The sequence below is a fragment of the Gopherus evgoodei genome, chromosome 10 (genome assembly GCF_007399415.2).
Source record: "Gopherus evgoodei ecotype Sinaloan lineage chromosome 10, rGopEvg1_v1.p, whole genome shotgun sequence".
NCBI classification, from domain to species: domain Eukaryota; kingdom Metazoa; phylum Chordata; order Testudines; family Testudinidae; genus Gopherus; species Gopherus evgoodei.
Window position 1 is genome coordinate 40,652,241 of NC_044331.1, and position 24,758 is coordinate 40,676,998.

The 24,758-nt window shown below is 41.2% G+C and overlaps 1 protein-coding gene across 2 annotated transcripts in view; it reads left to right on the forward strand.

Annotated features, from left to right (window-relative positions):
* The window catches only part of ZNF592 (zinc finger protein 592), a 94,450-nt gene that overhangs the window by 41,698 nt on the left and 27,994 nt on the right, over positions 1 to 24,758 (forward strand). For both annotated transcript variants that reach the window (XM_030577759.1, XM_030577758.1), the window contains one exon: positions 17,830 to 18,008. In XM_030577759.1, the coding sequence (XP_030433619.1) occupies positions 17,830 to 18,008 (179 nt within the window). The remainder of the gene's footprint in view (positions 1 to 17,829; positions 18,009 to 24,758) is intronic.

Here is a 24,758-nt window from a genome sequence, read left to right on the forward strand (position 1 = left end):
GTGTGAGGTTAAATAAAGATACCCAAATATCAGAAATATACAGGCAAGTTAGAAGAATGCATGGAATTGAGACCAAGAGTAGCTACATGCCAGGTCTTATTGGGATTGACAAAATAGTTAGACGTTCTGATAATGAGAGATCAAAAATTGTAGTAGAAACTTTCTGAGGTGTGAATAATGTTGAAAATCGGGCAGCTTTTTGCCAGATTAAAAGACAATTCATTGAAGAGGGGCATGAACTATTAGATAGTTTGGTGAAAACATGAAGATATTGTATTGAATTAAAGGTGTTATATGTGGGAACTTGAGAAAGGTATTGATATAACCAAAATTTCATCCCCAGGTAAAGATAATATATATAATATAATATTTAGATATCTTCCTGACAGCAGTTTGATGGTTCTTTTGGAATTATATAATATTGGTAGGGTGGAAACATGCAGTAGTAATTCCAGTAAGAAAATCTCTCACACACTGTCCACAAAAGTGAATACCTGTAGACCAATTGCCTTTATGCCCTGTCTCAGTAAAATTATAGAGAGAATTGTGAATGAAAGATTGTTTACCTATTTGGAAAAAAATGGAATATGGTGCAGCATGGTTTTAGGAGAGAAAGAGGAACCATCGAACATATAGTTAAATTGGAAACTGAAATACAAAAAAGTATGAGGAAACAAAGGTTTCATGATAGCTGTCCTAAATATTGGAGATGCATATAACGTGTTGTGGAGGGAAGGCGTATTGTAGAAAGAAAGTATAATACTGATAAGGAGAAGAATGGATGGATTAGAGAATTTTTGAGTAAATAGACCATGTAGGTCAGAGCTGGGGATGTTATGTCCAAAATATATATTAAAAATGGGTACACTTCAGGGAAGTGTCATCAGCCCTACATTATTTAATATTATGATGGTATTATACATGCAAAATGAATACATGCTGGTGTAGGTGTCACTGTTTGCATATGATTGATTATGCTCTGTGGGTTAAGAGCAGGTATCTGAAAGGAGAATCAACAAAGCATTTCAAGAGACTTCAGGCTGGGGAAATGCATGAAGTTTCAAGTTGTCCATTGCTAAAACCAAAGGATTGATCTTTACAAAAAGGAAAGCTACAAAGAAGTGTACACTGTGTCTGTATGGAGAACAACTAGATATAGTTAAAACTTAAATCCCTAGGGTTAATATTTGATATTTAATTACTTTGGAGAGATTATACAGCAGGGTGGAATTGATTGATTTAAATCAATCTGATTTAAATCATGATGTAAATCACTAGTCAGGAAGACTCGATTTAATCATGGATTTTTACATAAGTACGTTCTTGTTGGTTGTTATAACCTTAATACGTATTCTTCACAACTCAGAGGTAGATGTAGGTTTCATTTTTAGAAGGTACACACTATACATATTTTAAGTGATTTATTTTGAAAACTTTTCAGGTTAGTTTTACAGCCATGTCAGAAAATGAATGATTTAGTTATTTCATTTACCAAAGGTAATTAAAGCAGATATTTATGAATTCATTGGGAGGTAAATTATCTCCAATTCAGCAGGTTACTCATTAATACACTGTTACTCCGATATAATGCTATCCTTGGGAGCCAAAAAAATCTTACCGTGTTATAGGTGAAACCGCGTTATATTGGACTTGCTTTGATCCGCCGGAGTTTGCAGCCCTGCCCCTCTGGAGCGCTGCTTTACCGCGTTATATTCAAATTCGTGCTATACTGAGGTAGAGGTGTATTTGGAGGATTTTCTTGCCATGCTGTATTAGGAGGAGAACATTACCAGACAGACATTTAAATTGTTGCATTTAACTAAAACAACATTATGTATATTTTAACAAAACAAGCATATGAATTTTTGAATTTAGTTAAACATTCAAGTCTTTTAAAATCAATTTGTTTTTTGTTTGTTTTTAACTAAAATAGTTAAATATTTTATTTTAAAAAACAAAAATTAAATTAACTATGTCAGCCAGGTGAACATGAGAAACTTATGTGCAGCTAACTCAGTCGTCTTCACCTTCATTTTCCTGTTTGTTCATAATCTGGAAAAGAAAAACAAGTTTTCCTGCTTTTTCAGGTCCCAAACGAGTTCTCATTTTGGAATGAATTCTTCCACAGGAAGAAAATATTCTTTCTACACCAGCAGGAGAAGCTACTACTGTTAAAAGTGAGATTTTTCACTTCAACAGTCTCTGAATCCAAGTTGCTTAAGTGACTTCCACCAGTTCACTGGTGTGACTTTTTCTTTAAAACATCAGCAAATATATATTTCTTGAATGGTTCTTATTCCCAAACTGGGTTTCTTTTATAGCCTGCTGCCATTATATGTTTTCCCTTCTAGTGAGAGAATCTTATGGTAAATCTCAAATCAATGAAGACTATGCTCAGAAAGACCTCAAGACTTCTGGAATGTGCTGTTCAGACAGTTTCACTTCTGTTTCTACTGCCTGTCCCTCCCTTCTCACATTTTATCTCCAGACTTCTTCTCGTTGTCCAGATCTATTCCGCCCCAACAATCTTCTATTCATTGAACTTTTTGAAACTTTGCTGTTTTACAGAGAGGTAAGAGATTGACTCTGTGTGCACATGTGCAGAGGGACAATAGGGTTAAGGTTTGTTATTTCTCACCTCTCTATATTATTTATTTATTTATTTCAAAGCATTTTTGCTGTTAACAAGCATGTTATCGCTGGAGACACCAATCCACAGTTTGAGAACTGCAAAACTGAGCATCTCTGATGGTATCTTCTAGACTGAGCCCCATTAGGTAGATAAAGAGATTGACCTAAATAACCTATACAGAAGCCCCTGGAACCCGGTAAGAGTGGGTCTCTAATCCATGAACTATTGGAACTCCTTTACAAAACTTTTCTTAAACATTACATGAATGTATTCTCATACTATAGAATTAGAATTTATAATCCCTATTTCATGATGAGATATCATTGATCTATAATGTATCTTAATTAACACTATATTTAGATTGCTTTTTTTCCACACAAAAAGCATTTTATCAAAAAGATCCTATTTTTGTTAAATCATTGGTTTTTATCCACCCTGTCATACAGACTGTTAAACATAAATGCAAAGGAAGGATCAACCTGCTTTAAAAGTATTGCTGGGACTAATTGGGGGGGCTAATAGGGAAAACACCGCTGGTTGTATACAGAGAGAGCCTTAATCAGACCAGTTATCTCCTGTGGCTGGCAAGCTTTTGGGTCAGCATCAAAATCAAACTTACAAAATTAGATTTAGTACATACACGGGCACGAAAAGATGTGAGGTGCGTTTTTTACTACACTCGTAGACAAGCTACACAGAGTTGCTAGTGAAATACCAGTAACCCTACGAGTGAAACTGCTGGACCTCACTTTCTGGGCCATAGTTAAAGGGAATTGCAGTGTTGAAAGTGCCATCCAAATTTATGGGGATTGTTGGAAATTCAATAAGCACACAGTGTTGGAACTCCACATGCCATTTGAATTAAAATGTGAATGCATGAGCTGAAAGACAAGGACAAGCTAAATGAAGTCAAAACTTTTAGTCATGGGAAAATTAGTTATGGATGAAAAGCACAGGTCCAAATGTGGATTTAGTTATTTTGTAAAGTTATTTTTAAACTACAGGTATAAAAAAATGAAGTGTGCTGCCAGTATATAGAGGAAAAATGGAGTTATTTTTGAAAATATATACAGATAAATCCAAAAAAGAAAAAAAATAGGAAGAGTAGGGGCAGCATATTGTATACTAAAATTTGGAATTAATGCATGTAAAAGAATATCCAATTTTTTAGCTGTCATGACAGCCAAACTAGTAGCAGTAATGCTAGTGTTAAACTGCAGCAAGGGTCATTTTTTCAGATTCAGGCAGATCATATGGCAATAAAAAGGGTGCATCTGTTAGTAGAAGTGATTTAATCAATGAAATTATATTTCTAATAAGTTACTACAGATGGGGATACATGTAGCATTAGCTTGGATCTCAGCACATATAAGGATAATAGAACAAAATAGCTAACAAAGCAGCTAAAAGCGCTCTAAGAAATAGAGAGATTGAAATAGAAATGCCCTTGAATAAACAGGAATTCAAAAGCCTAATACAAAAGATTTAAGAGGAATGGCAAAAAATTTAGATCAACGAAAAATGAGGAGGACTGATTTTTGAATTGTGCTCTAGAGTTGAGGATAATGTCATGCTCTGAGGCCCGGATAGGAAAAATTAAGTGATTTTGTTTAGAATGCTCACTGGCCATTGTGATTTTAATGAAAATCAAATCAGTAAACACAAAGACGGACTATGTGCGTGCTGTCTGGTAGAAGAAACAATTGATTAACTGTTATGGGTATGTAAGGGCTTTGAGGAAGAAAGGGAAAAGCTGTTTGAGGAATTTAAGTGGCTTAAGGTAATAAATGTTACGTTGTTACTTATTAAAAATATTGGGGGAAAATGTAGTATTAGGAAGGTGTTGTTGCATTATCTGAAAGACACGGCAGAACGAGAGAATATAGAATGCTAGATATTTAGGGATTATAGTTGGTGGCTGCTATAGATGATGCAGTCAAATCTGCTTTGCCATGGAGGTTTGGGGAAGGAAAAAGAGGAGTGATTGGGCAGGCTGTGCCTGGGGAGTGGAACTACAGAGGAGTGGCGCTAACTCCAGTGATGGGTTCCTGGAACAAGGGAGGTAGCCCTGGGGCTGGCATTCCAGAAGAGGAAGATTGCTGGCTGAATGAGAACTGGCAAAACAAGATCCAATGGCTGGAATTTGGAGTTGGACAAATTCAGACTGGAAATAAGACTCATCTTTTTAACAGTGGGTTTGTCTGCACTAGACTTTAACTCAAATTGATTGATTGCTAGTTAACTAACTGTAGATAATACATCTTTAAAGGCTAGTGTGAACATTCCCCAAATATTTGTTCTAGGATATAAACATTTGTTCTTTGCCCTAAGCCTTGTCTCCACATAAATTGTACCACTTCAACTGTACCAATATATTGAAATTGATATGATCCCCCTAGTGTACATGTAGTTATACAAATATAAAAGTGCTTATTTCCATATGGGAAGGAGATTAATTTATACAAGCATGAGGCACCTTTATCCTGATAAAACTGTGTCCACAGTAAATGATATACAAGTATTTCCATTAAAAAAAAAAAATCACACACACACCCCCAATGGAAATAGTTATAATAAGCTACATGCAGTCCAATTTCTTGGGTAAAGAACTAATGTCTGAGGAGTGTCAACGCTGTCTTTTAGAACAATTGGCAAACCATTAACTCAGTAAAAAGTCTAGTGTGGACAATGTGGTGTGTAATAACTCATTTGAAGAACTTAAATTCTCAATAAATTCTTTTTCACTTGAAGTCTTTAAATCAAGATTGGTTTCTAAAAGATATATTGGAGTTCAGGCCCAAATTCTTGTTGGGCTTGATGCTGGAATTAGGCGAAATTCTATGAGTTGTATTATGCTGGAGATCAGTTAGATTATTATGATTGGCCCTTTGGTGTTAGGATCTATGTAAGTATAACTCTATAAAGGGATATGTAATGCAACTGAAAAGTGACAGGCTTAAAAAGTATTTTTACCAGTTTTAACAGAACACACAATTAGCCTGTGAAAGTGACTGACATACATTGAGGTTAAAAAATGGACTAGACATTTATATAGATAATGAAAGTGCTCAAAGTTACGATAGTAATAATAAAACAAATGAACAAAAACAAAGTTACAGCATAAGCCAACTTCTGACTGAAGATTTGAGGAATCGTTGTGGAAGTTACTGCATCATTTAAGGGTTTTTTTCCTCCTTCCTCTGAAGCATCTGGTACCAGGCACTGTCAGAGACCGAATACCATCTCATAAGAACATAAGAATGGCCGTACCGGGTCAGACCAAAGGTCCATTTAGCCCAGTATCTGTCTACCAACAGTGGCCAATGTCAGGTGCCCCAGAGGGAGTGAACCTAACAGGCAATGATCAAGTGCTCTCTTTCCTGCCATCCATCTCCATCCTCTGACAAACAGAAGCTAGGGACACCATTCCTTACCCATCCTGGCTAATAGCCATTTGTGGACTTATCCACCATGATTTTATCCAGTTCTCTTTTAAACGCTCTTATAGTTCTAGCCTTCACAACCTCCTCAGGGAAGGAGTTCCACAAGTTGACTGTGCGCTGCATGAGGAAGAACTTTCTTTTATTTGTTTTAAACCTGCTGCCTATTAATTTCATTTGGTGACCCCTAGTTCTTGTATTATGGGAATAAGTAAATATCTTTTCCTTATCCACTTTCTCAACATCACTCATGATTTTGTATACCTCTATCAGATCCCTCCTTAGTCTCCTCTTTTCCAAGCTGAAGAGTCCTAGCCTCTTTAATCTTTCTTCATATGGGACCCTCTCCAAACCCCTAATCATTTTAGTTGCCCTTTTCTGAACCTTTTCTAGTGCCAGTATATCTTTTTTTTGTGGTGAGGAGACCGCATCTTTACACTGTATCTGTATTCAAGGTGTGGGTGTACCATGGATTTATATAAGGGCAATAATATATTCTCAGTGTTATTCTCTATCCCCTTTTTAGTGATTCCTAACATCCTGTTTGCTTTTTTGACCACCTCTGCACACTGTGTGGACATCTTCAGAGAACTGTCCACGATGACTCCAAGATCTTTTTCCTGACTCGTAGCTAAATTAGCCCCCATCAAATTGTATGTATAGTTGGGGTTATTTTTTCCAATGTGCATTACTTTACATTTATCCACATTAAATTTCATTTGCCATTTTGTTTCCCAATCACTTAGTTTTGTGAAATCTTTTTGAAGTTCTTCACAGTCTGCTTTGGTCTTAACTATCTTGAGCAGTTTAGTATCATCTGCGAACTTTGCCATCTCACTGTTTACCCCTTTCTCCAGATCATTTATGAATAAATTGAGTAGGATTGGTCCTAGGACTGACCCTTGGGGAACACAACTAGTTACTCCTCTCCATTCTGAGAATTTACCATTAATTCCTACCCTTTGTTCCCTGTCTTTTAACCAGTTCAGTCCATGAAAGGACCTTCCCTTTTATCCCATGACAGCTTAATTTACTTAACAGCCTTTGGTGAGGGACCTTGCCAAAGGCTTTCTGGAAATCTAAGTGTACTGTGTCCACTGGATCCCCCTTGTCCACATGTTTGTTGACCCCTTCAAAGAACTCTAATAGATTAGTAAGACACGATTTCCCTTTATAGAAACCATGTTGACTATTGCTCAACAGTTTGTTTTTCTATGTGTCTGACAATTTTATTCTTAACTATTGTTTCGACTAATTTGCTGCTAGATTTACTACGGTCTGTAATTTCCGGGATCTGTAATTGCCAGTCTGTAATTGCCGGGATCACTTCTAGAGCCCTTTTTAAATATTGGCGTTACATTAGCTAACTTCCAGTCACTGGGTACCGAAGCCGATTTAAAGGACAGATTACAAATCTTAGTTAATAGTTCTGCAACTTCACATTTGAATTCTTTCAGAACTCTTGGGTGAATGCCATCTGGTCCCGGTGACTTGTTAATGTTAAGTTTATTAATTAATTCCAAAACTTCCTCTAGTGACACTTCAATCTGTGACAGTTCCTCAGATTTGTCACCTGCAAAAGCCAGCTCAGATTTGGGAATCTTCCTAACATCCTCAGCCATGAAGACTGAAGCAAAGAATCCATTTAGTTTCTCCGCAATGACTTTATCATCTTTAAGCGCTCTTTTTGTATCTCGATCATCAAGGGACCCCACTGGTTGTTTAGAAGGCTTCCTGCTTCTGATGTGCTTAAAAAGCATTTTGTTATTACCTTTGGAACTTTTGGCTAACTGTTTTTCAAACTCCTCTTTGACTTTTCTTATTATACGCTTACACTTAATTTGGCAGTGTTTATGCTCCTTTCTATTTGCCTCACTAGGATTTGACTTCCACTTTCTAAAGGAAGTCTTTATCTCTCACTGCTTCTTTTACATGATTGTTAAGCCACGGTGGCTCTTTTTTAGTTCTTTTACTGTGTTTCTTAATTTGGGGTATACATTGAAGTTGGGCCTCTATTATGGTGTCCTTAAAAAGCACCCATGCAGCTTGCAAGGATTTCACTTTAGTCACTGTACCTTTTAACTTCTGTTTAACTAACCCCCTCATTTTTGCATAGTTCCCCCCTTTTAAAATTAAATGCCACAGTGTTGGGCTGTTGAGATGTTCTTCCCACCACAGGGATGTTGAATGCTATTTTATTATGGTCACTATTTCCAAGCGGTCCTGCTATAGTTACCTCTTGGACCAGCTCCTGCGCTCCACTCAGGATTAAATGTAGAGTTGTCTCTCCCCTTGTGGGTTCCCGTACCAGCTGCCCCATGAAGCAGTCATTTAAAGTATTGAGAAATTTTATCTCTGCATTTCATCCTGAAGTGAAAAGTTTCCAGTCAATATGGGGATAATTGAAATCCCCCACTATTATTGAGTTCTTAATTTTGATCTCTCTCTAATTTCTCTTAGCATTTCATCATCACTAATACTGTCCTGGTCAGATGGTCGATAATAGATCCCTAATGTTGTCTTTTTATTAGAGCATGAAATTTCTATCCGTAGAGGCTCTATGGAACATGTGGATTCGCTTAAGATTTTTACTTCATTTGATCTATATTTTCTTTCCCATATAGTGCCACTCCACCCCCTCCCTCCCGCATGACCTGTTCTGTCCTTCCGATGTATTTTGTACCCCATTGATTGCTCTCAGTCCACCAGGTTTCTGTGATGCCTTTTATATCAATATCCTCCTTTATCACAAGGCACTCTAGTTCACCCATCTTATTATTTAGACTTCTAGCATTTGTGTACAAGCACTTTAAAAACTTGTCCCTGTTTGTCTGCCATTTTCTGATGTTTCAGATTCTTTTTTTATGTGACTGTCTTTCCATAACTAAGCACATAAATTTGGCATATTTATTCTGAGAAGTATTGTGACCGTGTGGATGAGATTTAGAGCAACTTTATTACTGACCTGCATTTTATTCCAAACCTCTGACAAAAATCATCTGGTGGAACCTCTCGGGCCATTTTGGTCTCATTGACTCCCAGCCCAGTGCACTCTCCAATAGGCCAAAGGCTGTTTTTGTTGGATGAGCAGGTACAGTTTACCCGTTGATATGTAAATGTAAGAGGGACTGCCAGGCCAGTTCAGTTGGAATGTTCAAAATATGAAGGGAGCAGTGCTGAGCAAGTTCTGCTGTACATATGCAAATAGTGAGTTTGGGCTTAATCCTGCAAGGTGCAGAGTGCTCTTGCACTGATCCAACAAAGCACGTAGCAGATGCTTAACTTTAAGCACGTGAATAGTCCATTCAGTGGTTCCACTCTTGTGCTTAAAAATTGTTGTTTTGGATCAGAGCCAAAATACTCTTCATGTTGCTGAAGTCATAGGGACTATCCACTTGCTCACTGCAAATTCATTGTAAAATTGGGAAGGTTCTGGAGTTTGGAGGCAGTGAGGGGGAAAGCAGTCAGTTTCTTTTAACATTCTTGAAAACAGCTGCACCATTTTTTCCTCAAACTTTCCTAACCAATCTAATCTGAGTCAGAGGCCATGTCTACACTTACAGTTTTGCAGCGCTGGTAGTTACAGCTGTGTTCATACAGCTGTGTAGGGCCAGCACTGCAGTGTGGCCACACTGACAGCTACCAGCGCTGCAGTGTGGCCACATCTGCAGCACTTGCAGCGCTGTTGGGAGCGGTGCATTGTGGGCAGCTATCCCACAGAGCACCTCGTCCCATTTTGGCGCTGTGGCTTGTGGGAAGGGGAAGGAAGTGTGCGGGTCTTTCCGCTTCCTGTTCCAACGCCCCGTGGTGCTTTGCTGCACATTCCGAGCAGTTTGGCAGCATTGTGAGTCTGCAGCGCGATTTCTGAGATTTCTGTTACAAATGGAGCCTGAGCTGCTGAGGACCTTGCTGATGAATGTTGCCAGCACATCACGCATGGCAGTGGAGCTATTCCTTCAGCTGCAAAGTGACAGTGAGGAGTCAGATGATGATATTGAAACGCCTGACGCTCAAGACACTCAATTGCTTGTGGCAGTAACAGACGTGCTTAGCACCTTGGAACGGCGCCTTTGGGCTCGGGAAACCAGCACTCAGTGGTGGGATCACATTGTCCTGCAAGCATGGGGTGATGAGCAGTGGCTGCAGAACTTTAGGATGAGAAAAGCCACTTTCATGGGACTGTGTGCTGAGCTCGCCCCCACCCTGCGGCGCAGGGACATGAGATTGAGAGCTGCCCTGCCAGTGGAGAAGCGGGTGGCTATTGCAATCTGGAAGCTGGCAACTCCAGACAGCTACTGATCGGTGGCCAACCAATTTGGAGTGGGAAAGTCCACCGTTGGAATGGTGCTGATGCAAGTTTGCACAGCCATTAATCGCACCCTGCTAAGAAGAACTGTGACTCTGGGGAACGTGCAGGACATTGTGGATGGCTTTGCACAAATGGGTTTCCCTAACTGTGGAGGGGCAATAGATGGGACGCATATTCCTATTCTGTCCCACCTGGCATTAGAGTACGTTAATCGCAAGGGGTATTTATCTGTGGTTCTGCAAGCGCTTGTGAATCATCGTGGGCGTTTCACTGACATTTACTCAGGATGGCCTGGAAAGGTGCATGATGCACGCATCTTTCGGAACAGTGCCCTGTTCAGGAGGCTGAGGGCCGGGACTTTTTTCCCAGACCGCAAGATCACAGTAGGTGACGTCGAAATGCCCACTGTGATCCTTGGAGATCCCGCTTACCCCTTAATGCCATGGCTCATGAAACTGTATACAGGGAAGCTTGACAGGAGTAAGGACCGATTCAACTACAGGCTGAGCCGGTGCAGAATGACTGTGGAGTGTGCTTTTGGCCATTTGAAAAGGCGCTGGAGGTGTCTTTATGGGAAGCTAGATTTGGGGGAAAGCAGCATCTCCGCTATTATATCCGCGTGCTGTACCCTCCATAATATTTGTGAAGGGAAGGGTGAAAGATTCAGTGAGGAATGGACCTCCAAGGTTCGACGCCTAGAGGATGAATTTGCACAGCCAGAGAGCAGGGCTACTAGAGAGGCCCAGGAAAGGGCTTCAAGGATTAGGGATGCCTTAAGGGAGCAATTTGATGCTGAGAGCCAGCAGTAATGTTTGGTGCCTTTGCTGTACTCCTTTCTACCTTGGGGTACAATATTTACCACTTCCTGCAATAATAAAACGTATTGTAAAAGCCATAAAATCCTTTATTCAAAGTACAGTACATAAAAGGCCAGGGGGGTTAGGGTGGTGGACTGTACATTCAGAGGTTTGAATATGTCCTGTTTGGATTACTGTTCAGTGTCTGCTGCACTTCAGGATTACTATGCTGCAGGGTAATGGGGGTGGAGTGCACAGGGTATAAGAATTGTAGTTATCAGGGCTGGTAGGTGATCGTACAGGTGTTGGGGGCAGCTGGGGGTAATAAGAAACTGGCTGCTGGAGAAAGGTGTTTTGTGCAAATACTGGGGAACAAGAAAGAGAGCTTTGGGAGGGGTGTGGGTTACCACGGTACAGATCTGCCTGCATGGCTACGAGAGGCTCGAAAGACTCAGTTTGGCGAGCCAGGAGGCTTATCATCTGCTTTGAGGTTTTTTTGGTAGACAATTCCTTTCTCCTGCTTTCTGTTTGCCTCCACTCATACATTTTCTCTCTTCATTCCTGCGTCTTCCTACTTTCTCTGTTGTAGTGAATCATAACTGCTTTGATCAATTCTTCTTTTGATTTTCGCGGATTTTTTCTCAAGTTCTGCACGTGACGTGAGGCCGGTGATCTGGCTGTATTAGTCAAGGTCACTAAAAAAAACATAGATAGAAACATGTAATACACAGAGGCTACATTGTTTATTATCACACAGTGAATGAGTTTTTAGACTTTTTGTAGCATCCTTCCCACATACCTAACATAACACAGAGAGGCCAGGGAAGCGAAGGCATGGCGAGCAATGGGGTGAGTGTTTGTGCCCCGACTGCACCTGGGAGGGGGAATTGACCGATGGGTCACTGGGGTTTATCTGCACCGGGTACAGGAGGTAGCTGGTGTCCTGCACAGGGGACAGTAGTGAACAGGAAGGTGGCAAGCTGCTGGCAGGGGGGGCAGTCCGTGTAACTGCCGGCCTGCTGGTGAGAGGGGGGGAAACGCACAGCTGGGCTGGCTGCCTGCTGGGAAGGGGCGGGGAGACCGGAGCGCACCGTGGGGCTGGCTGCCTGCTGGGAAGGGGGGGGAGAGACCAGAGGGCACCGCGGGGCTGGCTGCCTGCTGGGAAGGGGGGGGAGAGACCGGAGGGCACCGCGGGGCTGGGTGCCTGCTGGGAAGGGGGGGAGAGACCGGAGGGCACTGCGGGGCTGGCTACATGCTGGAAGGGGGTGGGGAGACCGGAACGCACCGTGGGGCTGGGGGGGGGACCGCAAACCTGGCGCCCTGCACTCAAGTATCCCTAAATTCTCAACAGGGTTTCCTACTGCCAGATATATCACTGCTGCGTGTTACCTGGGAAGAGAGGGAGGGTCTTCTACAGCAATGTGGATTCCGCCCTGGCCCCTATGCAGCTTGCCTGTGTGCAGCCATGGTCCCCCCACCCCTCGCTGCACAGTGGATCGGACGAGTTAGCCTGACCGGGACAAGGACCACGGTGGCTCTCCCTATAAACTTGCGAAAACACATTGCCCACGCTCTGGCTGCAACTTTTCAAGAGATTACCGAGGCAGATTACAGAGACGTGATAGAGCAAATCAATGGGCTATTCCACGTTTAGGCATGCATGCAGGCAGCCATAACCCAAACCCTCCTCTCCCAAAACATAAAAATCTGCTTACCCCAAGCACACTCCTCAGCTTCTTCCTCACCAGCAACTTCCAGCTGCTGCAACTGGCTAGCCTCCTCCTGGCTTGAGAAGAGCTCCTGGCTGCATGCCTCCTGGGACTCCGAGGTGTCTCCCTGCATGCCAGTAGCCTCACTGTCGGCTTCCTCTACACCCTCCCCCACTTCTCCCTACTCTGAACTCTCCATCGTGCTCCTAGGATTAGCAGTGGGGTCACACCCAAGTATGGCATCCAGCTCCTTGTAAAAACGGCAGGTTGTGGGGGCAGCTCCTGAGCGGCGATTTCCCTCACGGGCTTTGCAGTAAGCACTCCTCAGCTCTTTTATTTTGACCCTGCACTGCAACGCGTCCCGTTCATGGCCCCTTCTCAGCAAGGACTGTGATATCTGCCCATAGGTATCATAATTTCTCCTTCTGGAGCGCAGCTGTGCTTGCACAGCTTCCTCACCCCAGACACTGATGAGGTCCTGCAGCTCGGAATTGTTCCATGCTGGGGTTCGTTTGGGGCGTGGAGGCATGGTCGCTGATTGATTGAATGATTGCACTCCAAACCTGGCTGAGCAAACAGGAAGGGGATTTTTAAAATTCCCGGGGCATTTAAAGGTGGAGTCAGCTGAGCCCAGGGCAGTGGAGTGTGCATGATTACCAGAGAGGCTTCTAAGGTATGCTGGGATACCTCCTTATACCCCGGAGGTCAATAAAAGTGCTGGTGGGCGTCCACACTTGCTGACCAGGGCTGGATCACCAGCGCTGGAATCCCTACACCCGAGGCTCGACTGGGTGTACAGCCAGCGCTGCAACCAGGGAGTTGCAGCGCTGGCCGTGCTTTGCAAGTGTGGCCACATCCTAAGTTGCAGCGCTGTAACCCCCTCACCAGCGCTGCAACTCTCTAGTGTAGCCATGGCCAGAGACTAAGGGATCGGCAGCCTTTCAGAAGTGGTGTGCCAAGTCTTCATTTATTCACTCTAATTTAAGGTTTCATGTGCCAGTTATACATTTTAATGTTTTTAGAAGGGCTCTTTCTATAAGTCTATAATATATAACTAAACTATTGTATGTAAAGCAAATAAGGTTTTAAAAATGTTTAGGAAGCTTCGTTTAAAATTAAATTAAAATGCAGAGCCCCTCGGACTGGTGGCCAGGACCCAGGCAGCGAGAGTGCCACTGAAAATCAGGTGGCACGCATGCCATAGGTTGCCTACCCCTGAACTAAACCTAGAAAATTTCAGCCCTAACAATTAAAGTTTGTCACAGTTATGAGCAATTGAAAACAAGGGTCTTTTAATGGAAAATGTTAGGCCTTAACTATCAGCACTATTAATTCCATTGGCTAAAACTACATAAGAGTATTTTAAGGGTGCATGGTTAAGGCCTCAAAAGTCAGAAAATGATAGAACATTTTTATTTCTACCTCCTTGTGCTATGTGAGACCTTATTTAATTACACGAGTTCATGTTATTTTTCAACTATGTGATATAATATTTAAAAGTTGTAAACAACTTTACATATGCATGTGCAGCATCTTGTGATGTTCTTTCATTCTGTTAAATTTACATTGATTTCATTTTTGTAATGATCTAATATCTCTGAGTTAAACTTTTTATATGATACATTGTTTGTTGTCTACTGTATGTATTTAATTATTTTCTCACTAACCATGTACTAAATATACGTGTGGTGCTGGCACACCAGGTGCCCGCTTATTCCAAGGCCCCTAGGCCTCACTGAACACTGACAAATGAATGCAGAGCTGGAAACCAGTCTGACTCATCTGTGTGTTAGCATTGTTAAAATAAGACACTGTTTAGTGTTCAAACTTTATGAAATGTATCTAAGATGCTGCATGTATTAATCTCACTTAAGATACAGATTTATGCGTCATAAGGTAATATTTAAGTTTTTGCTTTGTAACTATAAAAGTATTTACTCTAAAACTGTAAACCCTCACTGTCTGGAGAAAAACATTATCAAGTGTGAAATACTAGTTTACCACAAGATGGGTCATCTTTTGTTGGGTAGGAGAAGGCCTATTAACATTAGACAAGGCATTGTGGAACATCCGTGGACAAAAGACTTTGTTGTTTGCTCCCACCACACCCATGAAGTGGAGTCATGCACAAACCCTTGTCCGATCAGCTTGAGCTCTGGGCGAAGGGGATAATGATCCCTGTCAAGAAAAATGGTTCTTACTATGCTGCTTGAAATTCAGTGAGAGCAATATTTCTAAGCATAAGCAAGGGATCCCCAAGCTGCTTAGCTTGAGATAGCCCTAAAGGATACCCAGAGCTTGCATATTACAGCAGCGTCTATTTCCTTTTGAAACCTAAGACTGTAACTCTTGTGTCTGTGTGTATATTTTCCTGCTTTAACCTTGTAAATAACTCTTTTTCATAGTTAATAAATCTTTAGTTTATTACCGGATTGACTGCAAGTGTTGTCCTTGGGAGGAGGGATAGCTCAGTGGTTTGAGCATTGGCCTGCTAAACCCAGAGTTGTGAGTTCAATCCTTGAGGGGGCCATTTAGAGAACTGGGGTAAAAATCTGTCTGGGAATTGGTCCTGCCTTGAGCAGGGGGTTGGACTAGATGACCTTCTGAAGTCCCTTTCAACCCTAATATTCTATGCTTCTATGATCTCTAAGGTACAGTTTACCTGGGATAAGTGACCAGTCCTGTGAGACTCGGAGTAGTCACCTGAATATTGTTGAGACTTTTGGCGTAAGGGGTCATCTATCGCAAAGGCAGGGTTGCCTGGGTGGCAAGATGGAGACAGTCCCCTTGGGCATTCTGGTCTATATTAAAGCTGTTACAGCACTTGAGCGGTCACACTTTATACTTAGTTGGTGAAATCTAATTATAGAACATACAACCAGTTTGGGGTTTTTACCCTGTTCCTTGACAGTCCATCCTGAGGTTGGCACTCATGCTCGTGAGCTACTCCAGAGAGCTTGGCATATAGTACAGCCTTTCTTCGGTGCAGTTCAAGAGGTGAGGCAGCTGATTATGACACTAACATAGCTATCAATTTAGGTGAACTGAATATACCAGTTCATTTTCACTATTTCTGTAGTGTATAATTTGAAATATGGTAGGTAAATGTGGCTTACTGTATACTTTTCACATGAATCACTTTCAAGGACTCTGGCGTACAGACAGCATAGTACACAATGCTAATGTTACGCATATGTATCTAAGGATGTAGGAAATAACTATTGTATGTTGTACTGTAGAAATAGCATGTGGTATTATAAATACAGATCCACATCCACCCACAAGGAGGCATGGTTAACGTAGTGTGTGCAGCCTTAACTTGGACTGGGCACTGACTTATAACTTGGCTTGGAAGGATTTGATTTTTGCTGGTAAATGTTGATAGAAGTAAATTTCACTTTACACACAAAAATCAACAAAAAATATTTCCGTTGATGATCACTGTAATTTACAGACAGGCAAAGTAAGAAAAATGCTGCTTGAGAACTTTGATGTACGGATATTTACTTGACATGTACTATTGATTTGTGTTAACAGTCATAAAGCTTTTATTTTTTGAACCTCTGTCTGTGGTTATTAAATAATTGTCTCACCCCTCCTAATTTCCCACAGCTGTGAAAATTTAAATAGATAAAAATTAAAAAAAAAAAAGTTAAAACCCATAAATTTTGCTCAACTTTGAAAAGTTAAATTGGTAAAAATAGAAACAATGCTTCAAAATTATCTGTTGACATTACAAAAAAATAAAAATTGAATTCTGCCAGGCCAACTTGTGAGTTTCATTGAGCCCTCTTAATGTTGTTTAGTGTCACTTTTTTCTTTAATGACGTTTCCAAGGCTTTTGCAAGAGAGAGATTAGTAAATAAGAATTCCATGATCTGGAGCAGTTTAGCTGCACTAAAACAGAACGCTCCCAAGCACATTTCACCAATGAAACTTAGGAGCTGTGGAGTATATGCATACAGAGCCACTAAACATAACAGAGCAGAGCTCTGCATGACAGATGTCTACCACAGCTGTACACCTGCTCAGGCATTTCCCTACTGTTCTCCTTAGCAGATTGTCAACCATCTCTTGAATCTGTTGGGGGAAGTGAGAGGAGTTGGGGTTGCTGGAGCCTGAGGGCCAGGGGTTTTGGAGCCATTGGAATTGAAACCATGTTCATGTAGAAAATGTACATACCAAGTTGATAAAATTTTCCCTGAAAACCTATAGTTCTAACACACACAGTAGTGGCCCTTCCTTCCAGTTGCACACCCAGGAGTGCCAGACTAAATAAGGTCTGAAGAAACTGAGGAAGGTGCTATTTCAAAGTGTAGCCAAGTTGTGTGTATATTCTTGCTTTCCTTAGTTTTCATACTATACAAGATTAGCAAGAAAAACCTTGCAAAATGTACAGTATGGGTGGCATGTAATTTTCGAAGGCTCATAACTTGGTCAAAGTCAAAAGCAGTTTCCCAAGGGACAGTCAAATGCACGTTTTACCAGAATGACGTCAGCATTAAAGGTGTTTTTTTTAAAGCAAAGGTTTTTTTACAATGGGAAACATTAATTATTTTACTTCCTCTCACCTTCTACACAAAAAAAAGACTGAACGATTTTTGCTGAAGTTTTTCAGAACAATGTACTTTGAGGAAGAGACCAAATATAGAAAATTTCAGCCTAATAAGTGAAAGTTTTTAAAAGAATTATGAGTGACACAAGACATGGTCTTGGAATGAGTGGTCCCATTGTAATAGTTTCTAACTTAAGACTTTTTAAGAGTTCAGCTGTGGAAGAAGCTGCCAAGGTACTGTGGAATCTCCATCAGTAGAGGTGTACTAGGCAAAACCAGGCATCGTTTAGGTCTCTTCCAATTTGAATGATTCTAGGATGAAATTAGATGACTTAAGAAAAAATTGTGTAGAATAAATGGTTAATATGATTTTTTTTTCTTTTCCAGACTTGTCAAGTGTGCCAGATCATGCTTCCTAACCAGTGCTGCTACTGTGCTCATCAAAGAATCCATACTCACAAGTCCCCTTACTGCTGCCCAGAGTGCGGGATACTGTGCCGATCAGCCCATTTCCAAACCCATGTCAAGGAGAATTGCCTGCATTACTCTCGCAAAGTTGGATACAGGTTTGTTCTGTTTATAAGGGTCTGTCTGGGGATGTGAGGAAGAATGGGGGACTATTTCAGCTCTTTGGAAAAAAGACAGATTTTTTTATTACCTGTTATAGAAAATTAGGCAGATTAAGGTGCAAGGGCTGAATCCAAAGTCCCACTGAAAGATTGTTTTTAATATATTGATAGCATAAAAATCACTGCCACCTACCAGTTTGAGAAATGGATAATGTCTGTTTATTTGGGTTGATAATTGCTCACACATTCCAATGAAGAAAAGCATTCTGGAACAGCAAAACAGATTAAAAAATATCTCATGTAATGAGAAGAAGATTACAGTAAATAAAAAATATTAGAATTTCTGAGTGCTGAAATGAATTTGAGCTCACTAATAAAAAAAAAAAAGGAAAAAAAATAGCTTATACGAACTGACCAATTTCTTTTTCTTTTTCAAATCTGGCACCCAAAATTATTAGTGACTTTTGAAAATATTGGCCCTGAAATCTTTCCAGTTTTATACCCACTGGCATCAGTCCCACTCAAGCTTAGATTTATTTTTACTGTTAGCTTTCTATTTAGAAAGATATGTGCCTTCAACAACAGGACCTGGGTATTCCTGGGGAAGTTAACACCCCATCCATGCTCTCCAAAATGGGGAGAGCCCACAAATCTGCAGGAAAATTTTGCTTTTAAGATAAGTAGTACATAATCTTTGCAAGATTGTAAGAGCTATTTTGTGCTGGTTACAGCTCCCTGAAAGTATGTCTACACGGCAAAGAAAAACCCATAACTGGCCCATGCCAGCCATCTCGGGCTGCAGGGCTATTTCATTGCTGTGTATACTTCCAGGCTTATTCTGGAGTCTGAAGTCTGGGACCGTCCCACCCAGTCCAAGCCCGAAAGTCTACAGCCCAAGTCTGCTGGCACAGGCCAGCTGCAGGTTTTTCTTTGCTGTGTAGACAAACCCAGATTCTCCTTGCATATCTGTACTGGCCCTGGCATAAGTTAGAGCAGTGGTTCTAAAAATTTTTTTACTGGTGACTCTTTCACATAGCAAGCCTCTGAGTGTGACCTCCCTTTATAAATTAAAAACACATTTTTATATATTTAACACCATTATAAATGCTGGTAGCAAAGCGGGATTTGAGGTGGAGGCTATCAGCTCTTGACCTCCCCTTGTGACTTTCCCTGAGGGGTCCCGACTCCCAGTTTGAGAATTCCTGGGTTAGAGTAATCTAAGGGCTGTTCAAACTTAAGACAGCTAACTGTGGTCCCCAACAGACCACAGAATGCCAGAGTGCAGCTGTATCCCAGCCATGCTCCTCTCTGTCTCCTTTCTTGCATGTGGGGTGAGTGATTCACATAGGAACCAGGTACACATCTTCATGCCAGGTGGAAGCTCCCCCACACTATAAGAATTCTCAGCTGGCCAAATCTGATGGCTTTTTAGTCCCTTTGGGTTGCTGGAATACAGCAGAAAGTCTTGCTCTGTGAGATTTAGTGTGTCTTTCAATATGCAAGGCCCCATGTACTCAATGGCAAGATGGACCTAAATTCTGTGACAGTCCATAGATTCTGCAGCACTATGGAAATTCTGTAGCTGTTACCAATACATTTTATAAATGGCGATTTTGTATTGAATTAAATATAAAAATTAATTGTACGTTCATTGAATTCCTCTGTTTGTTTTCAGATTCAATTTATTTTTCACTGTCCCTACGCTCTAGTTTTCAGCAATATGCCACCATCTTTAAATTTGAGTTAACAGCCCATTAAGATGAATAACTTAGTTCCTTTTCTCAGAGAGATCGTTTCAGGCTGCCTGCAACCTCAGGCAGACATCACTGCATTCGCTTCACTCAGGTTACGCTTTCAAGCTTGTTCTTCTAACCATGAGGGTTCGAAACTTCACATGAAATCTGAGATTCTGAATCACAATTCTGAGGTGGAGGTAAAATCTGCTGCAGTTTTCATGGCTGCAGAATTCACAGGTTACTGGTAAAAATTTTCAAATTTATTAACAAAAATGAAAAAACTGGCATTTTTCTCATAATTGAAAATTTGGAACAGAGAGCTGTCAAATAACATGTTTCATCAACTACCTCCATTCTCCAGTGTGACATTTGGAATACATCCTGAACGCTTTAGGAGAGCACCTGCCTTTTATTAGATGCTCCGTGGTAATATTTCCTTTGTCACGGGTCAGGGCTTACCGTAGTCAAGAGGAAGGGAGTTTTGTACTTCAGCATCCTTGTGTTGTGTCATAGGGGAGGATCTTTGACAAAGCAGCAGCTCCTTTTGCAAAGGACAAGATTATATTTTGAAGTGCCTAGCTGGCTGGAGAAGGGGAGCAGTGTGATCACAGTAGTCTGTTGGTTCTGTCAATATCCCTGCCTCTCTTTTGGTGTTGAGGCCTACCACAAGGGATTATTTTTTGTTATTTATTTGTATTGTGGTAGCTGCTAAGAACCTCAATCATAAACCAGGGCTGCACTGTGCTAGGCGTTGTACACACCACACGAACAAAAACAGAAGGGCAACAAAGTTGTGACAAGATTATGATGATCAACAGATGGCTCAGGTAGTGGTGCTATAAGGAGGGCTTTGGGATGTATGGCCACTAGGAGGCATTCATGGACAGAGGACCGTTCTCTTGGGATGGACTTCACCTGAGTAGGGAGGGAAATAGACTTCTAGGATGGAGGCTGGCACAACTGATTAAGAGAGCTTAAAACTAGGAATTCAGGGGAGGTGGTTGGGAGATGTCCAGGTAATCCCCATGCTAGATTTTAACATTGAGAGAGAAGACGACGAAGTAAAAAAGGATACAGCTGTGGGTAGGAGAATGGACATAAGGAGGAAGGGTAGTGTAGATACCAGTCTAATAGGTGATACTGGCAGTAGAATGTCTGTGCCTAATCGGGTAAAGAAAGTGAGTAAAGCCAAACAGCAAAAATTAAGATGTTTGTACAGCAGTGCGAGGAGCCTAGGTAACAAAATGGAGGAACTAGAGTTACTGGTGCAGGAAGTGAAGCCAGATATTATAGGGATAACAGGAAACATGGTGGAATAGTAGTCATGACTGGAGTACAGATATCGAAGGGTATGTGCTGTTTAGGAAAAACAGAAATAAAGGCAAAAGTGGTGGAGTAGCATTATATGTCAATGATGAGGTTAACTGTAAAGAAATAAGAAGGGATGGAATGGATAAGACAGAGTCTGTTTGGGCAGAAATCACATTAGGGAAGAAAGTTACTAGAGCCTCCCCTGGGATAGTGCTTGGTGTGTGCTCTAGACCACTGGGATCTGATTAGGATATGGATAGAGACCCTTTTTAATGTTTTTTAATGAAGCAAATACGAATGGGAATTGTGTGATCATGGGACACTTCAACTTCTCAGATACAGACTGGAGGACAAATGCTAGCAATAATAATAGGGCTCAGATTTTCCTAGATGCAATAACTGATGGATTTCTTCACCAAGTAGTTGCTGAACCAACAAGAGGGGATGCCATTTTAGATTTGGTTTTGGTGATTAGTGAAGACCTCATAGAAGAAATGATTGTAGGGGACAACCTTGGTTCGAGCGATCATGAGCTAATTCAGTTTAAACTAAATGGAAGGATAAACAAAAATAGAGCTGTGACTAGAGTTTTTTATTTCAAAAAGTCTAACTTTAAAAAATTAAGGAAATCATTTAGGGAAGTGAATTGGACTGAAAAACTTGTGGATCTAAAGGCAGAGAAGGCCTGGAATTACTTCAAGTCAAAGTTGCAGAGACTATCAGAAGCCTGCATCCCAAGAAAGGGGAAAAAATTCATAGGCAAGAGTTGTAGTCCAAGCTGGATGAGCAAGGCTCTCAAAGAGGTGATTAAGAAAAATCAGAAAGCCTACAAGGAGTGGAAGATGGGAGGGATTAGCAAGAAAAGCTACCTTATTGAGGTCAGAACATGTAGGGATAAAGTTAGAAAGGCCAAAAGCCATGTAGAGTTGGACCTTGCAAAGGGAATTAAAACCAATAGTAAAAGGTTTTATAGCCATATAAATAAGAAGAAAACACAGAAAGAAGTGGGACCACTAAACACTGAGGATGGAGCGGAGGTTAAGGATAATCTAGGCATGGCCAAATATCTAAACACTTTGCCTCAGTCTTCAATGAGGCTAATGAGGAATTTAGGGATAATGGCAGGATGACAAACGGGAATGAGGATATGGAGGTAGGTATTACCACATGCGAGGTAGAAGCCAAACTCGAACAGCTTAATGGGACTAAATTAGGGGGCCTAGATAATCTTCATCTAAGAATATTAAAGGAACTGGCATATGAAATTGCGAGCCCATTAGCAAAAATTTTTAATGAATCTGTAAACTCAGGGGATGTACCGTACGACTGGAGAATTCCTAACATAGTTCCTATTTTAAGAAAGGGGGAAAAAGGTGATCCGGGTAACTACAGGCCTGTTAGTTTGACATCTGTAGTATGCAAGGTCTTGGAAAAAATTTTAAAGGAGAAAGTAAAGGACGTTGAGGTCAGTGGTAATTGGGACAAAATACAACATAGTTTTACAAAAGGTAGATCGTGCCAAATCAGCCTAATATTCTCCTTTGAGAAGGTAACAGATTTTTTAAACAAAGGAAACACAGTGGATCTAATTTACTTCGATATCAGTAAGGTATTTGATACTGTTCCACATGGGCAATTATTAGTTAAACTGGAAAAAATGGTGATCAATATGAAAGTTGAAAGGTGGCAAAAGAACTGGTTAAAGGGGAGACTACAGCAGGTCTTATTGAAAGGTGAACTGTCAGACTGGAGGGAGGTTACTAGTGGAGTTCGTCAGGGATCGGTTTTGGGACCAATCTTATTTAATCTTTTTATTACTGACCTTGGCACAAAAAGAGGGAATGTGCTAATAAAGTTTGTGGATGACACAAAGCTGGGAGGTATTACCGATGCAGAGAAGGACCAGGATATCCTACAGGAAGATCTGGATGACCTTGTAAACTGGATTAATAGTAATAGGATGAAATTTAATAGTGAAAAGCCCAAGGTCATGCATTTGGGGATTAATAACAAGAATTTTTGTTATAAGCTGGGGACTTATCAGTTGGAAGTTACAAAGGAGGAGAAGGAGCCGCCAATGTGATATGGCCGTGAAAAAAGCTAATGCGGTCTTGGGATGCATCAGGTGAGGTATTTCCAGTAGAGAAGAGGAGGTGTTAGTACCGTTCTGCAAGGCACTGGTGAGACCTCATCTGGAATACTGTGTGCAGTTCTGGTCTCTCTTGTTTAAGAAGGTTGAATTCAAACTGGAACAGGTACCGAGAAGGGCTACTAGGATGATCCGAGGAATGGAAAACCTGTCCTATGAAAGGAGACTCAAAGAGCTTGGCTTGTTTAGCCTAACCAAACGAAGGCTGAGGGGAGATATCATTATTCTTTATAAATATATCAGAGGGATAAATACCAGGGAGGGAGAGGAATTATTTAAGCTCAGTACTAATTTGGACTCAAGAACAAATGAATATAAACTGGCCATCAAGAAGTTTAGACTTGTAATTAGACGAAGATTTCTAATCATCAGAGGAGTGAAGTTCTGGAACAGCCTTCCAAGGAAAGTAGTGGGGGAAAAAGACATACCTGGCTTTAAGACTAAGCTTGATAAGTTTGTGGAGGGGTGATATGATGGGATAGCCTAATTTTGGCAATTAATCTTTAACTATTAGCGATAAATATGCCCAATGGCCTGTGATGGGATATTAGATGAGACGGAGCTGAGTTACGACAGAGAATTCTTTCCTGGGTATCTGGCTGGTGAGTCTTGCCCACATGCTCAGGGTTTAGCTGATCGTTATATTTGGGGTCGGGAAGGAATTTTTCTCCAGGGAAGATTGGCAGAGGCCCTGCGGGTTTTTCACCTTCCTCTGCAGCGTGGGACACAGGTCACTTGCTGAAAGATTCTCTGTACCTTGAAGTCTTTAAATCATGATTTGAGGACTTCAGTAGCTCAGATGTAGGTTAGGGGTTTATTACAGAAGTGGGTGGGTGAGAATCTGTGGCCTGCGTTATGCAGGAGGTCAGACTAGACGATCAGAATGGTCCCTTCTGACCTTAAAGTTTATGACTTAAGACAGTCCTTGCCCCAGGGAGCTAAAAGTCTAAACAGAAGACAAGGGAAAACAGATGGATACAACAAAAGAGGAGCAGAGAGAAGCAATGAACCAAAACTGTCCAGCATGGAAAGCAGTGATCTCAGCACACCAGCTGCTTAAGAGGTCTCCAGCAACAACTTGTGCACCGGAGAGGAGGAGCTTTGAGAGAGCTATTTTCACAAGCTCCTGAGTGGCTGGTTACTGTCATGAAGATCCTGTTTCAAGGCAGCTGCTGGTATGTCAGAGATCCTTTCTAAAGCTAAGAAAACTGGGAAATCCATACACACGCATCCTGTTAGGGTCACGGTCTACGCATAACATATCTGATGTATAACCTCAGATCCCAAATGTGAGTGAATGTTGTTTCCCAGAACAGTGCAGAAGGGACAGTTGAGTCAGTGGGATAGTCTGGTTTATTTGTTGTTGTAAGAGTTTGGAGAGGGATTGGTGAAGGGCTGGCGTCCTAGCAACAGAGTTACACTTGATCCACACCTCCAACTTATGTCAGTTTAACTACGTCGCTCAGAGGCATGGAAAATCAGCACCCCTAAGCGACGCAGTTATACCGACCTAACTCCCAGTGTAAACAGTGCTATGTCAATGGTAGGGCT